This window comes from Pteropus alecto, unplaced genomic scaffold (genome assembly GCF_000325575.1).
Source record: "Pteropus alecto unplaced genomic scaffold, ASM32557v1 scaffold45, whole genome shotgun sequence".
NCBI lineage: Eukaryota > Metazoa > Chordata > Mammalia > Chiroptera > Pteropodidae > Pteropus > Pteropus alecto.
Window position 1 is genome coordinate 14,796,063 of NW_006442491.1, and position 13,946 is coordinate 14,810,008.

The 13,946-nt window shown below is 33.4% G+C and overlaps 1 protein-coding gene across 1 annotated transcript in view; it reads left to right on the top strand.

Annotated features, from left to right (window-relative positions):
• Positions 1-13,946, top strand: part of GPCPD1 (glycerophosphocholine phosphodiesterase 1) — a 42,509-nt gene that overhangs the window by 23,223 nt on the left and 5,340 nt on the right. Inside the window, exons 11-18 of the mRNA XM_006921613.3 lie at positions 1,608-1,700; positions 3,849-3,926; positions 4,640-4,679; positions 6,042-6,103; positions 8,033-8,098; positions 9,562-9,698; positions 10,168-10,303; positions 10,695-10,855. Coding sequence (XP_006921675.1) covers positions 1,608-1,700; positions 3,849-3,926; positions 4,640-4,679; positions 6,042-6,103; positions 8,033-8,098; positions 9,562-9,698; positions 10,168-10,303; positions 10,695-10,855 — 773 coding nt within the window. The remainder of the gene's footprint in view (positions 1-1,607; positions 1,701-3,848; positions 3,927-4,639; positions 4,680-6,041; positions 6,104-8,032; positions 8,099-9,561; positions 9,699-10,167; positions 10,304-10,694; positions 10,856-13,946) is intronic.

The window sequence follows — 13,946 nt, forward strand, 5'->3', positions numbered from 1 at the left end:
AATTTTATCACTTATAAATAAGCAAACATCTCTTCTAAGACATACTTTTTTCTTAGTTCGACATCTCTAAAATTGGAGTATTACAACTTTCTTAGCTTTTCACCATGGTTCAATTAGCAGTAATTTTTTTCTCCTCTTGGTGTATAAAATAATAATGCATTTTATAATTCATGACATCTTAGATTGATTATTGTAATTATTTTAATGTTTATAAATATTAAATCTATGCATATGTTGGGCTGTAGTTCATTATTTGGAACCAGTGTTAGTTTTATAGCTAGCTAAACTAAACATTATTTTATTTAGCTCTAAATATGTGAAGAACCCTGTTAAAGAACTTGCAGGGTCTCTGCTTTTTGAGAGAGGATTTCATTAAGCCCTTCTATATCCTGATGAAATCCTTTGTAACTCATGGATAACATTTTAGAATGTCTTATGTTAGTTGTTAATGGCTGGTTTGTTTTAATGTTAAAAATGTACCTTTGAAGAGGCATTGGTCTGTTATTGCCTTATTTCCTAAAGCTCACACATGAATTTTGGAATCAAGTTTTATCTCTTAGTAAAATTATACTCCTAAAGGATTATGATCATGTCAAATTAAACATTTAAACTAAAAAGCTATAACTTAATATGTTTAATCATTACAGCTATTTAGAGGTTGCAATGTTTGTGTCATTGTCTTATTTGCAATGATAGAAGAAGCTAAGCTTATTCCTGCTTCAGATATCATCAAGTAACTCTGGCTTATTTGGGTCTAGTCTGTGATCCATGTTTATTCACAAGATGAGCAAGGGGTGGAAATGTATCCATCCATTCTTATCCAGTACTTCTCTGGGCCATAGTAACATTACAGAATTCTCGACCTTGTTTCCTTTGATCCTAGTTGGCTTTCTTTGAGTGAACACAAATTTGTATGTCAGGTTATGTTCTCAGCTTTTGTTTGGATTTATTCATATGTCAGAATGGATCTGACTTTTAAAAATATATCCTTAACTCTAATTCTTGTCCTCCTTTCTTTTCAGGCTTCTATTAGGGAATTTGTCATGTGCATCATTCTTGTTGCCCATTTCTGCAGCAATTATAGTTTCCTCTTAATCCGATTACTGAGGTTTTACTAAGAAAGGCTGTAGTGTGCTGCTCAAGTGCACCAAGAACAAGAGACTGCAAGTTATTCTTTTTCCCACTTCATCTTTGAGGTTCAGCTGTCCAGCTAAGGTAGCAACAAGGTGTGAGGTAGCCCTGTGCTCCAGGCTTCTGTTAAGCTCCATTTCTGCTAATAGCAGTGGCAGAAGTGCCATACCTGTGAAGGCTGTCCATTGCCACAGAGTGTGTTCAAGTGAATCGGTGCCCTTTAGTTTTGTTTTTTGTTTTGACCAGGAAATAATTGCTGTTCTATTTTAAAAAAAGGAAAATACTTGGTTTTAAAAGAAGAAATTACTTTTTAGAAAAAGCTTAAAATGTAACATTACATAATTCATGAGCAAGTTCTATTTTTTTGTACAGCTTTATTTTCTAATGAACAACGAATTTCTTATATCCTTGTAGTTTTAGATGTATTGTGGGCCAGGTAATGTTTTTTAAATACTTGTTTTCTTTATTCCTGTCAGGGTGCAGCCTTTGTAGAATTTGATGTACATCTTTCAAAAGATTTTGTGCCTGTGGTGTATCATGATCTCACCTGTTGTTTGACTATGAAAAAGGTATGTTGAAATGCTTTCATTAAAAAAAAATAGAATTAGTTATTAAATAAAGTCGGCTGATTCATTTTCTTCCTGAGTTGCTGCCAATCCCTTCCTCTCTTAAGCTCCTACAACATCGAGAGAGTGAGGAGACAGGAATATTAATGTCCTCAAGTAGGGTATCTGTACTGCTCAATTAGCTTTTTCATATTATCTAACAAAAGAGCATTCTAGATGGTTTGTGTATCAGTCTGCCACTGTCTGTATTGAGGCAGGAGAGGAAGCTATCAGAGTGTGTGTTTTCTAGACTCCCTTCTATTTCTGCTTCAAGCTTTTTCTCAAATTAATAGGCTAGTAGTATGATTTGGCTAAAGTAGGAAGAGCTACAGTGAAAAATAAAATTGGAAACATGCTTTGGAGCCAGACGGTGGAGGGCCTCAGTGAAGGGGTGGAGTTTTAGGAACTAGGGAGATAGGAAAGACTTTTTTGCCAAGAAGGGAAGTGTCCAGAACTAAATTTCCAGATTAATATTTTGATACTCGATGTAAGGGGAATTTAAGAAGACAAAGAATAGAGGCAAGGGGACCCAGTAGTAATGTGGGCCAAAGGTAAGGTAAGCCTGAACTGGAGAGAAGACAATGAGAATGGAGAAGAGGGCATGATAGAGGAGAAAGTCCAGAAGGAGATTTGAAAATGCATATAATCACTTAAAAATTATAATTGTTATACAAACATAATTGTAATAATTATATATAGCATCTAAATTTCAGTATACAAATTAACCAAGTGATTTCTCAGGGACTTAAAGTAGGAGAGTTCATTTGGCATTTTCTTTAAAACTGCATTAGGTATCATTTTCCACTGAGTTGATTCAAAGTTAAGGGTAGTTTGCTAATATCTGTAACAGTGCACCAGACACTGCCTGTTGTATAAATAGATGACAAGGCACCTGACTCTGCCTGCTAGTGGATTCTAATCAGTCATATGGGTTTGGATTACTATGATTTATAGAAAAGGACCCTTAAAATTTTGCGAATGGTGTTAAAGGGAAGGAATAAGATGCACCTGTTTAGATGACAGAAGTGACAGTATAAAAAGAGCAGGTGGTTTTTGCTGTGGGGAAACAGTAATGTAAAGTGAAATGAGAAGGAATGCAGTGGTACAGGATCTTAACTAACCAAGACAGAAGTTAATCTGGTTGTAATTTCTGAAAATCTATGAGAGTTTATCGAAAAGTATTACTGATCCTCCTTTTTCACGAGACTTTGCGTTGCTCTTAAATTGAATCTGGATGGGTTAATTGGGGAATGAAAGTGATAAATTGTAGATATTTTTAGCATTAATTTTTAAGCTGGTATTTTACAATAAAACCAATGGTTCAGAAGGTTATGAAATGAATATGAAACTTCCTTTTTCTTCTTGTTTGCACTCCTTTATTCTTAATAGCTTTTTATGTATTCTCCCAGAAAAACTTGATGCATATGCTCATACCATATGTACATGAATGAATTTAAAAGTAATGGGTTTTAGTATATTTGTTGGATCAATGATTTATTGATGGTACATTAACTCATTATATTAAGATAGAAGTGCCTAAACAATGTGACATTTGATAATGGTATTAAAGTCTAATAAAACATTTGCTTATGGGGAAAATGTTTATAATAGGTTAGAGTTCCTGTTAAGTATTACTGCTTATAGCCAATCATACTTTTTTTCATAACAGTTGACTACTGTGGCTGTTTTTAACCAAACTTAAGTTTAAAAAGTTTAGAAAAGTATGGAAACTTATCTACAGAAATTAATGCTTACACAGTACTTGCACATTGATTTTTCTAGTCATGTAGCATGAATATGTGGCATATAAAATATGTACAGCGTGACAGGAAAGAGGAGAAATGACTGACTCTGGCTTTATTGTCAGTGTGTTTTCAGTGCCATAGTTTCCTCCCAGCTGTTTTTTTTCTTCCACACACTGCCACCTACATTAAAAACAAAAGCCAGAGTTTAAGATGTGGGAGGTGGTGTTAGATAAGAAGGGCTCCCCTCTGTGGGCTCAAGGTGGTCAGCAAACAATTATTCTCATCCAGTAAATTAAGATGTTAGGCCTATCAAGGGTAAACATTCAGTAACAATTTGGGGCCCATTTTCTCTTTATTTTCTTTTTAGAAATTTGATGCTGATCCAGTTGAATTATTTGAAATTCCAGTAAAGGAATTAACATTTGACCAACTCCAGTTGTTAAAGGTAGTAATAATAGCATAAAATGTAAATTATCTTTTAGTTTTAAGACTCTTAGTGTACTTGTCTATATATGGTAATGTTCTCTTTGCACATGGATGTCACTGTATATTCAGCACGTGTAGAGTGTGTGCTTTGGTTTTCTTTTCTGTTACGAAGAATGGATTTGTGCTAATCCATATCTGTCTTCTCTAACAGTTTGCATAGACCCCATTGGTTTTTGCATAAGTGACAGGGCTAGGTTATAAGTCTTTGGAGGCTAGCCCTTATTCATAATCTTAGGTTGCCTCTGGTCTGCTTTAGCCCTTCTTTATATAACTGTCACTATTTTACAGTTGGCCTTTTATGCTATTACTGGTCTTATACTTATGTTACTATTTAAGATCTTTGTATATTTTGTTATACCATGTAATTTTACATGATTCCTCTTCCTATTCCCATTAGATACCTAAATAAATGGTCGATTGAGTATCAGTAGTTTCCCAACCTAAGAATTTTTATATTCTTTTTCCCTACTTGGACATTTGATTATGATCTTATATGTATGTACAAACATATAAAATATATAGTCATTAGTGCTTATTCTTATTAAACTTATAATTCTACATTTTATAATTTTCTCTTAACTTGCTAGCTTTTCAGGTTACAGTTCTGTTCACCATATCTTTATAAACTAAGGCTTTTTTTAATGATTGCATTTCGTGTGCGTGTTTTTCTAGCTCGCTCATGTGACTGCACTAAAATCTAAAGATCTGAAAGGTATGTACCAATATGGAAACGTTGATTTCATTTCATAGTTAACATCTATGTAGTATTTCCAAAGGCATTTTAACATACTGTGGTCATGTTGACGAATATAATACTGAGCTGTCCATCTAATTTATAGACGTGAAGGCTTTACATACATTAATCTTCAAATGCTTGTATGTCATGTGTATAGTAACCATGATTTGTTACTTTTATGAGTTTTCTTAGCTTGATGAACAAAGTTCTTTATAACTTTGTACCTACCAATCTTTTCAACATTCTCACCATTACAAAGTCGAGAATATATCAAGCATAGAATCTGGCTCCACAACCAAGAGTTTGAATCCAGCTCTAACATTTATTTACCAGTTGTGACCTTGGGCAGTTACTTTACTTGACTACTCTGTGCCTCAGTTTCTTCAAAGCTTGTCTGCCTACAAACGCCCTTTGTAATTTTTACTTTATTTTCTACTCCCATGGAACTTAGTAGTCTGTGCCATTCATTTGAAGCTTAGTGTGTCCTTTTTTTAACCCTTTATTTTTGTATATGCCCTGTCTCTTCAATGAAAATGTAAACCTCTCAAGGGTGAGAAAAATTTTTATTCCCCAAGACATTTACAGTACTCTGCATATAGTAGGTATTACATCTGCAGTGTGATAATGAGATAGTTGGGATGCCTTTATGAAGAAATGATAAAGTGCTTAAAGACTCCATCTCCAGAGCATAAATGTGATTTAATAGGCTTATAAATATTTCATGACTGTTCATAGTAAAATGAATTTTACCTTTAACTTATTTAACTAGAAAATTTTACATGATTTTCTTTGAATTTACATTACATGGGCTTTTTTTTTTTTTTTTTTTAAGAAAAGGAAAGCTTGGTATTTTTTTTTTTCTTTTGGAAAAAAATTCTTGTGTCTCGAGATGTAATCTATTTTGATTTAATTGGTAATGGTAACCAAATGGTAACATTAGTAGCTATAGATTCTCTTAATTCCTAACTTTTTAGATAATTTCAATTTTTTAAGTAGAAGTCTTAGCAAGGTAACGTAGCTCTTAATTTCGTTGAGAAATAAATCACTGCTCGTGACTACTTTTAGAAAAGTAGTCCAGCTTCTATAAAAAAAAATCACTAGGGACTGCAGACACTATGGTGTTTCTATTAAATGTTGCAAACTAGTTCGTGAAGGATGCTTATTTTGAAAATGGGGGTTTAATGGTTAAAAGCAATAAATATAAGAGCCTTCAAAAAATCCTACATATGAAAGGATCTTATAATTATTTATCTCTTTTTTTGCCCAAAGAATTTAGGAAAGGTTTTTAGTGATAAAATAGTATTTTATCTACTGAGTTTTTGTAATTTAAAATTTCAGAATCTGTTGTTGATGAAGAAAATTCTTTTTCTGAAAATCAGCCATTTCCTTCTCTTAAGATGGTAAGTTCCTTAGGAAAACTAGGGCAAGGCTATCTCATTAATTCTGTTATATATGAATAATTAATTTTGGTCTCTTAAATGGCTTTACATAGGTGTCAAAGACAACATTAATATAAACTTGTCATCATCAATGCTTTTCAGAAAATATAATTTTTATGTGATATCTCTATGCTATTTTTTTAAAAGAGTAACTTATATGCTCATATGATAAAATTTCCTACTTCCAGGGGCTAGTTTGATAAGAATTAGGAAATTCCCACATTTCCACATGTATATAAACTGGAAGGAGAGAGCACAGAACAGGATGTGGGAAGGAGCTGTGATGTTGGGAGGCATTTTTACAATATTTTAAACTGTTTCTTAGCTTTTGAAGAAAAATGAGAGCCTATAAAGAAATTAAAATGAGACACAAATTGTAAGAATTTACTCTGAAAAAGTATAACAAAAACTAGCATGAAGATAAAAAATGTAGACAGAATTCATATAGGAATCCCTTTGACAGCATCAGGCAAGCCTGCCTGGATACCAGACACTCTCCTTGGCTTTTATTCTTACTGTTTCCATTTCCTAACTTGTACTCTTCTCCATTGTCTTTTTCTGGTGATGTCAGGTAGAGTAGATTTCTTAGGGAAAAATAGGTTATTTCAGTTTATCATGATTATTCACCCTACAAAAAGAATGCTACAAGAGAGTTCCTAAAATGGACATTGTCTTAGTACTTTTAAAATGATTTGAATAATTTCACTCACTTTGCCATCAAATATAATTGAATCATAGAGAAATTTTAAAACCAAAAGAGGTCAAATACAATCTCTCTAAAGGAGAATCTGCAGATTTGATATTTAGCTGCCTCAACACTAATATATACCATTGTTCTCATTTTTCTAATTTTTCGTTAGTTCAGTAAAAATGTGACAGGTATGTTAAATAAATGTGGCTAAAGATGGAGAAAAAAAGTCAGAAAGCCCCTCATGAAACTGAGTACACTTTCAGGTACTGCACTTTTTATACAACTGGTTAATGTAGACCCAGGGCTAGCTCCCAGGCTATATTCTTACTATTATATTGTTCTGTTAGTATGCTTTATTTTCTGTTACCAAATCAGATTTATATATACTATACATGTTAAATGATTTTTAAACTTTTGAAATAAAAAAAGTTAAAACATATCTGTTTCAAATTTATTTTTCCTTGAGCTTGTTTGTGTATTTGCCTGGCCTTCATGTTTGATGACTAAAGTCAGCTCTTTATAGGTTAATAACCAGGCCTTATATTTTCAGTTTGATTTTCTAGTTATGTTGCCAAAATGGTCTTACTGCAAAGTGTCTAGATAATTTAGTTTAGATAAGTTGACACCATATTACTTGTTCAGTTACCTAATCAGTCTTATTTATTTATGATCCTCCACTTGGAGAGTAACATCTTTTCCGGGAGTAACAATGTAGTATTTGTTAAGCATCACCACCTTCAGAACAAGCTGGACATCATGGTTTTTTCATATAACCATATCTTCACATAGTGGATTGATACCTGAATGCAGTTCAGAAAATACTATAAATATCTTCTTAAATCCATGAGGTTGCCTAACTTATTACAACTCACTGTGGATGTCCAGTAGTAATGGTGAAATGGATTTTGGGTCAAAGATTCATCTTTCTAGTAGTAGTGATCAGTTATCATGGATATTGCCTTAAGACTACTATGCTTTTAATTTCTCTTGTCTTTCTTATTTAACTTAATCAACCAGGTAGTCTGAGTATGAGAAAAGATAGTGGTTTATGCTGAAGGCACAAAACATTTTATTCTTACTAGTGATATGTTTTCTTACAGATTGCTTTTTGTAATATTTTTTCTTTTTTTCTCTTATTCTACCATTCATCTCACTGAAAACAAACCACAATTCACCACCAACCAACAAAACTACTCTAGGTTTTAGAGTCTTTGCCAGAAGAGGTAGGGTTTAACATAGAAATAAAGTGGATCTGCCAACAAAGGGTAAGTAATTCTCTATGTAAGACATTCTTCTTCCTTTCTCCACATTTCTTTAAATGCATTCAATCCTATCTTTATTTTAATGGAATAAGTAAAACTGAAAACTTATTGTGGCTTTTTCTAGCAAGCAGTGCTTGTTAGATCTTTTAAATAAAGCATATTTTATACTTATATGTGAGTACTTAAACTTTGTGATGAATGTATTATAGTAGAAATTCCATTTATAAGTGTCTTTTCACATTTATATCATGGTTTCTGCGCATACTTATAAAGTGAACAGTGAGAACTCTGGATAGTCAGAATTCTGTAACTGATTTGTTTTTGTTTTCTTATCCCCCATATAAGCACATATTTTAAATAATTTCCTAAGTAGTTTTCTGTTAAGTGGTAGTAGCTAGTAATAATTAACCAGAAAAAGAAATTGCTACAGATGTGTTTTAAATCAGTCCCAGATTTTATCATTCTTTTGTTCAATAATTAAATATAAAAAAGCTGCTATGGACCAGACATTTTCTGGTTCCTGGGGTCAAGTAGTGAACAAAACAAAATAAAGCCTTGCTTTTCTGGAACGTATATTCTAGTCAAGGGAAACAGTTAACTGTTGAGTGTATCAGATGGGGAAGTGTGTAAATGGATGGGGATGCATGTTAAGAGGGTTGGTTGAGGTGGGGTGGGCGTTGGAAGTAGTTAATTGAGATACAATGATTGGACAATCAAAATGATATTCTGAAATTTGTTTTGGTCAGAATAATCTATAGCTGTCCTCAAACCATGCTTTCTAAGTAACTATTCCTGATAAGCTGGTCCTAGTTAACATAAATGCTCAACCAAGGTTTTCTTAATAAGTAAGTTTTAGTTTTCTGAGCTTTTAGATTTATATTAATCATTAACATTTAAAATATTTAATATTTGAATATCAACAGGGCTCTTGGTATCTTAGCTATATTTATACAATTCTTTATATTATTCATTAAGGGTGCTTGATACGCCCAAGGCCTAAAGAATGAGATTTTTAACTGGTAATTCATAATTACTAGGATTTGTTGTTGTTGTTGTTGTTGGTTTAATTTAGTAATGAGTTAGCAAATGAAGTGGAGTCCTTTTGTCCTATAGTATATATAAATAAATATTTACATATTTATTTATCAAGAATATATACATAAAAATATTTTTAAATATTTCCAGATTGCAAATTTCCAGAGTTTTAGTTTTCATTTTGTTAACTGATTAAAGCAAGTCTATTGATGGTGTAATTTACTTTAAGTGTCTCTATATCTGAATTATAATAGTTGCACTGTCACCAAGGAGCTGTGTGGCCTTGACAAGGCATTTCATCTTTTCAGGATTTTGCTTTCCTTATTGTAAAATAAGAGTTGAACTAGATATTCACAAGATTTTTTTTCTAGCACTGTGATTCCAGGGTATTTAACGGCTTTCATTTTCCTATTTATTTCTCTTCCGCATAGGATGGCATGTGGGATGGTAACTTATCAACATATTTTGACATGAATCTGTTTTTGGATATCATTTTAAAAACCGTCTTAGAAAATTCTGGGAAGAGGAGAATAGTGTTTTCTTCATTTGATGCAGATATCTGTACAATGTGAGTATTCATTTTTTTTTTTCTCTTATACTCTTAGATTGTAGCTAAACTTAGAATACAAAGATTATGGTTGGAGATGAGGAAGTGTCCAGACTTTAACCTTGAATGGTCCTCACAGTCAGATTATGTGTATTCTCACATCCCTTCGGGAGAACCTGCTGGGGTGCCCTCCACTCCTATGAACCCGAGCACCTCATGCCTGTGTTGCATATACCATCTTCTTTACCAAATTGTAAGCCCTCATGGGCTTTCTTGTTTCCCATTTCTGAGAATGTATTTTAGCTCTTGTATAGAGTAAACAATTTTTTTTTTCCTTTTTGACTGAAAGACAATATGTACATGTCAGTGGTAGTTATAGCAGTAATGGGAGTTGTTTTCTTTATATATTTAGTGTTTTCTAAAGTTTCCAAACAGAATGCATAATAATTATTTCCCCAATGAAAAGTGTTTTTTAAATTGTCTTTTTTAGGGTTCGGCACAAGCAGAACAAATATCCCATATTATTTTTGACTCAAGGAAAGTCTGATATTTACCCTGAACTCATGGACCTCAGATCTCGGACAACTGCTATCGCAATGAGCTTTGCACAGTTTGAAAATCTACTGGTAAATTCTGTTAGAATTTTTTAACTTTCATTTTTTAAAAAATGTTTCAGAGCAGTAATAAAGTTTCATGTTACATTACACATCTCATTGGTTAGTTTTAACCTAAAAATGGAGGTATTATATCTCAGAGTGAAAAGTAGTTACATGAACAAAAAAATGTATATTTTCTTGCAGGCCTAGGATAAGTAAGTTTTGTAGTTTTGTTTTCCTAGTGGATTTAGTGAGTCATCTAAAATGGTTAGACTGTAAACTTGTTTGATAAGTTTAGTTGTGTAAGAAAAAGTTGTAGCATTTCCCTGTGCACTCCGTTTTGGAGAGCACTGATCTAGAGTATGACCGTTTGCAGTCAGTAAGTTACTTTTTCATGAATAACTTATTTTTCTTCTTTTAGGGGATAAATGCACATACTGAAGACCTGCTCAGAAACCCATCCTACATTCAAGAGGCAAAAGCTAAGGGATTAGTCATATTCTGCTGGGGTGATGATACCAATGATCCTGAAAACAGGAAGAAATTGAAGGAATTTGGAGTAAATGGCCTAATTTATGATAGGTATTTGTTCTTCATGAAGAATTTTCATGGACTGTTAGGAAAAAACTAGCTTTCATCTTATAAAATTATAAATAATACTAAACTTAGCTAAGTTAAAATTCTGTAGTTCATCCTGAGATTTATCTTAAACATTTGTCAGTGGAATCACTTGGGAAGCTTATTAAAAATTCTGGCGACTGGGCTCTAACTAGATGTATACGCCATCTTGGGAGTAGGGGTGGGGGTGGCTGTCTGCCCCAGACCTCTCCTCTGTCTAAACCAGCTTTCTTGGTGATTTCATCTAATTCTATGGCTTTTTATAATTTTATATATTCCTAAATTTTTATATCTCCAACTCAGACCTTTCCCCTGACCTCTAAACTTTATATCCAGCTATCAATACCTATTCTTCCTACAGACTCCCCGATTTCAATATAATTGACAACTGTCTTTCCAGTTTCTTGGGCTAAATCCTTGGAGTCTTTAATGGCTCTGTTCTTTATCTCATATTCTAAATCTAGTCAAACAAAATCTTTTTGATTCTACAAATATATTCTGAATCTGTCTCCTAACTACATTTATTATTGTCATTCTCCCTTAAGCTACCTCATTTCTCATGTGGATTATTGAAGTAGCCTGCTCACTGGTGACTGCCTACATCCTGCTATCTGTCCTCAGCACAGCAGCCAGAGTGAGCCTGTTAAAATGGAAGTCAGATCATGTTACTGCTTAAAACTCTCTCACCATTTTCTGTGTCACTTAGAATAAAATTCCAGGTCCTTAACCACCCGCTTTCATACCCCAATGTCAACTTCTCATTAAAGCCATCCCTGATTATCCTAATTCAGATAACAACCTCTACCCACAGTGCACTCACTTGTTTTTTTCTCCATAGCATTTACACTATCTGCTATATCCATATACATATAATATTTTACTTGTTTATTTTCTCCTGACCACCCTCCATATACCTACACAAACATAAGCTCCATGAGGGCAAGGTTCTTTGCCTGTTCTCACTGCTGTATCTCCAGAGGTTAGAACCATATGCGATACAGAGTAAGAGCTCTAATATTTGTTGAACAAATCTTTTTATATATATATATGCTTTTTGGGTGCTTATAAGCTTGAGAGCCACTGAGAGAGGAAAAGGTTGCTTAGTATAAAGAAATTGGGGGTTAGAAAGGATGCCATTTACTCTGGTAATACTTGAGTGGCATCATGTGAAGAGTAAGTGATGAAATTCTTACCAGGCCCGCTTTTTGAGGTTATACCATGTACAACTTTGTAGGGCGTACAGATTTTCGGCAGATCCTTCATCTTGAGGGCCTTAGCTTGGTTGGAGCCAAGTACTGACATGTCATGGAGAAAGTGATGGTGCTGTATGAGTTCTTCCTGGCCTGGGATCAATAAGGATAATTTTAAAGAGGAATCATTGAGATGGATTTGAGGGTCTGGTTAAATTTGCTTTGACAGGAATTGCATTTTAGGCAAAGGCTAGAGCATGAATCAGGGCAGGACTATGTTGAAGGTGTGGAGGGTTTTGAGGAGACACCCAGCACTGGGCTCCTACTAGGGTCCAATAGCAGGTGAGGTGGGTTATTTTAGTTGATTTTTACCCTTGAAAGTTTTTTTAAATTTTAATCAAAGAAGTACATATATATACACATAACTGTGTGTGTGTATATATATTTGTGTATATCTATATCTTAAATTTAAATAGTTCTTTTAAGGCTTATAATAAATACCATTAGTCTCCTACACCTGTCTCTTTCATTGTTTCTAGTCGAGTTCCTATGCCCTTAATTTTTCAGCTGTTGTACTTAATGTGTTTATGCTATACTTTTTTCATTATCAAATTTAGACATATGGACAGTTTTGAATGATTAGTGATTCAGAGCCTTTGATTCATTTTACATTGGGAAGAATTGTGATGAGGCTGCGTGTTTTAGTCTATCAAAAACTAATTTGTTCTCTTTTTTTACAAAGGCATTATTAACAACAGTAGATTTCCATTTCATCATGGTTTTGTGGTATATTATATATACTGGTATGTTTGATTTGCTGATATTTGGGATTTTTGCACTTATGATAATGAATAGGATGGCCTTTAATTTACCTGTCAGAATGGCTTGATTTTCATATGGGGCTAATACTTGTCTCATAGAGTAAATTGGGCAGTCTGCCCTCTTTTATGAAATTACTGTGTCTGCTCAAATGATTTTTAAAAAATGCAATGACAGACACCCACATTTAAAGAACATTATCATTAGATTTTGAAGTCCCCCATATGCCTTTCCTTAACTCTATTCCCTTATCCTCCTCCCTTAGACATAATTGCTTCTCAAATTATTATTCTCTTTAAAATTTTTAAAATTCTAATTTCTGTTGCTTAACAAACTAGTTTTGCATGGCTTTAATCTTTATTTGTACTTCTCTTGCATGTAGTTATAATCTGTGTATCTTCATGGTTGTATAATATTCATGGCTGGCATGTCTTTACCACAATATATCCTCCTATTTGAGAACATTTAAGTGGTTGCCACATTTTTCCTGTTACAGCATTTGCTATAAACATTGTTGACCTGGTTCCTTAGAATTTATGTGTAAAGTGTCTCTAGGGCAATGACTCTCAAATCTTTTTGACCCCAACCCAGTTAGAAATGCATTTTATATTGCAACCCAGTGCACACAGATAAGTATATCTATAAGCATTGTGGCCGGGCATAAAATTCCATATGAGAAATCATTTACTTTTATAATTTTAAAAGCATTTCTCCATCACTTACGCAATTTCAGGGTTGCTGTTAAGGAGTGTGAAACCACGCTGATTCCTCTTCCCTCATATGTGATTTGTTTCCTATCTGGAAGCTTGGAGTCTTCTTTTTGTGACCAGTGTTATAAGATTCTACAGAGATGGGTCTTGGGGATCTGGTTTCAGCTATTGTGCTGGGCACTTGGTAACCTTTTTAGTCTGTTGATACATGTCCTTGAAGATGTGAAATATTTCATGAACTGTTTTTGATTTTCGTCCCTTCCATTTTTCTGTTTTTTTTTTTCTCTGTATAAAATTACTTTTTTTTTTTTTTTTTTTTTTTTTTTTTCACTTTTT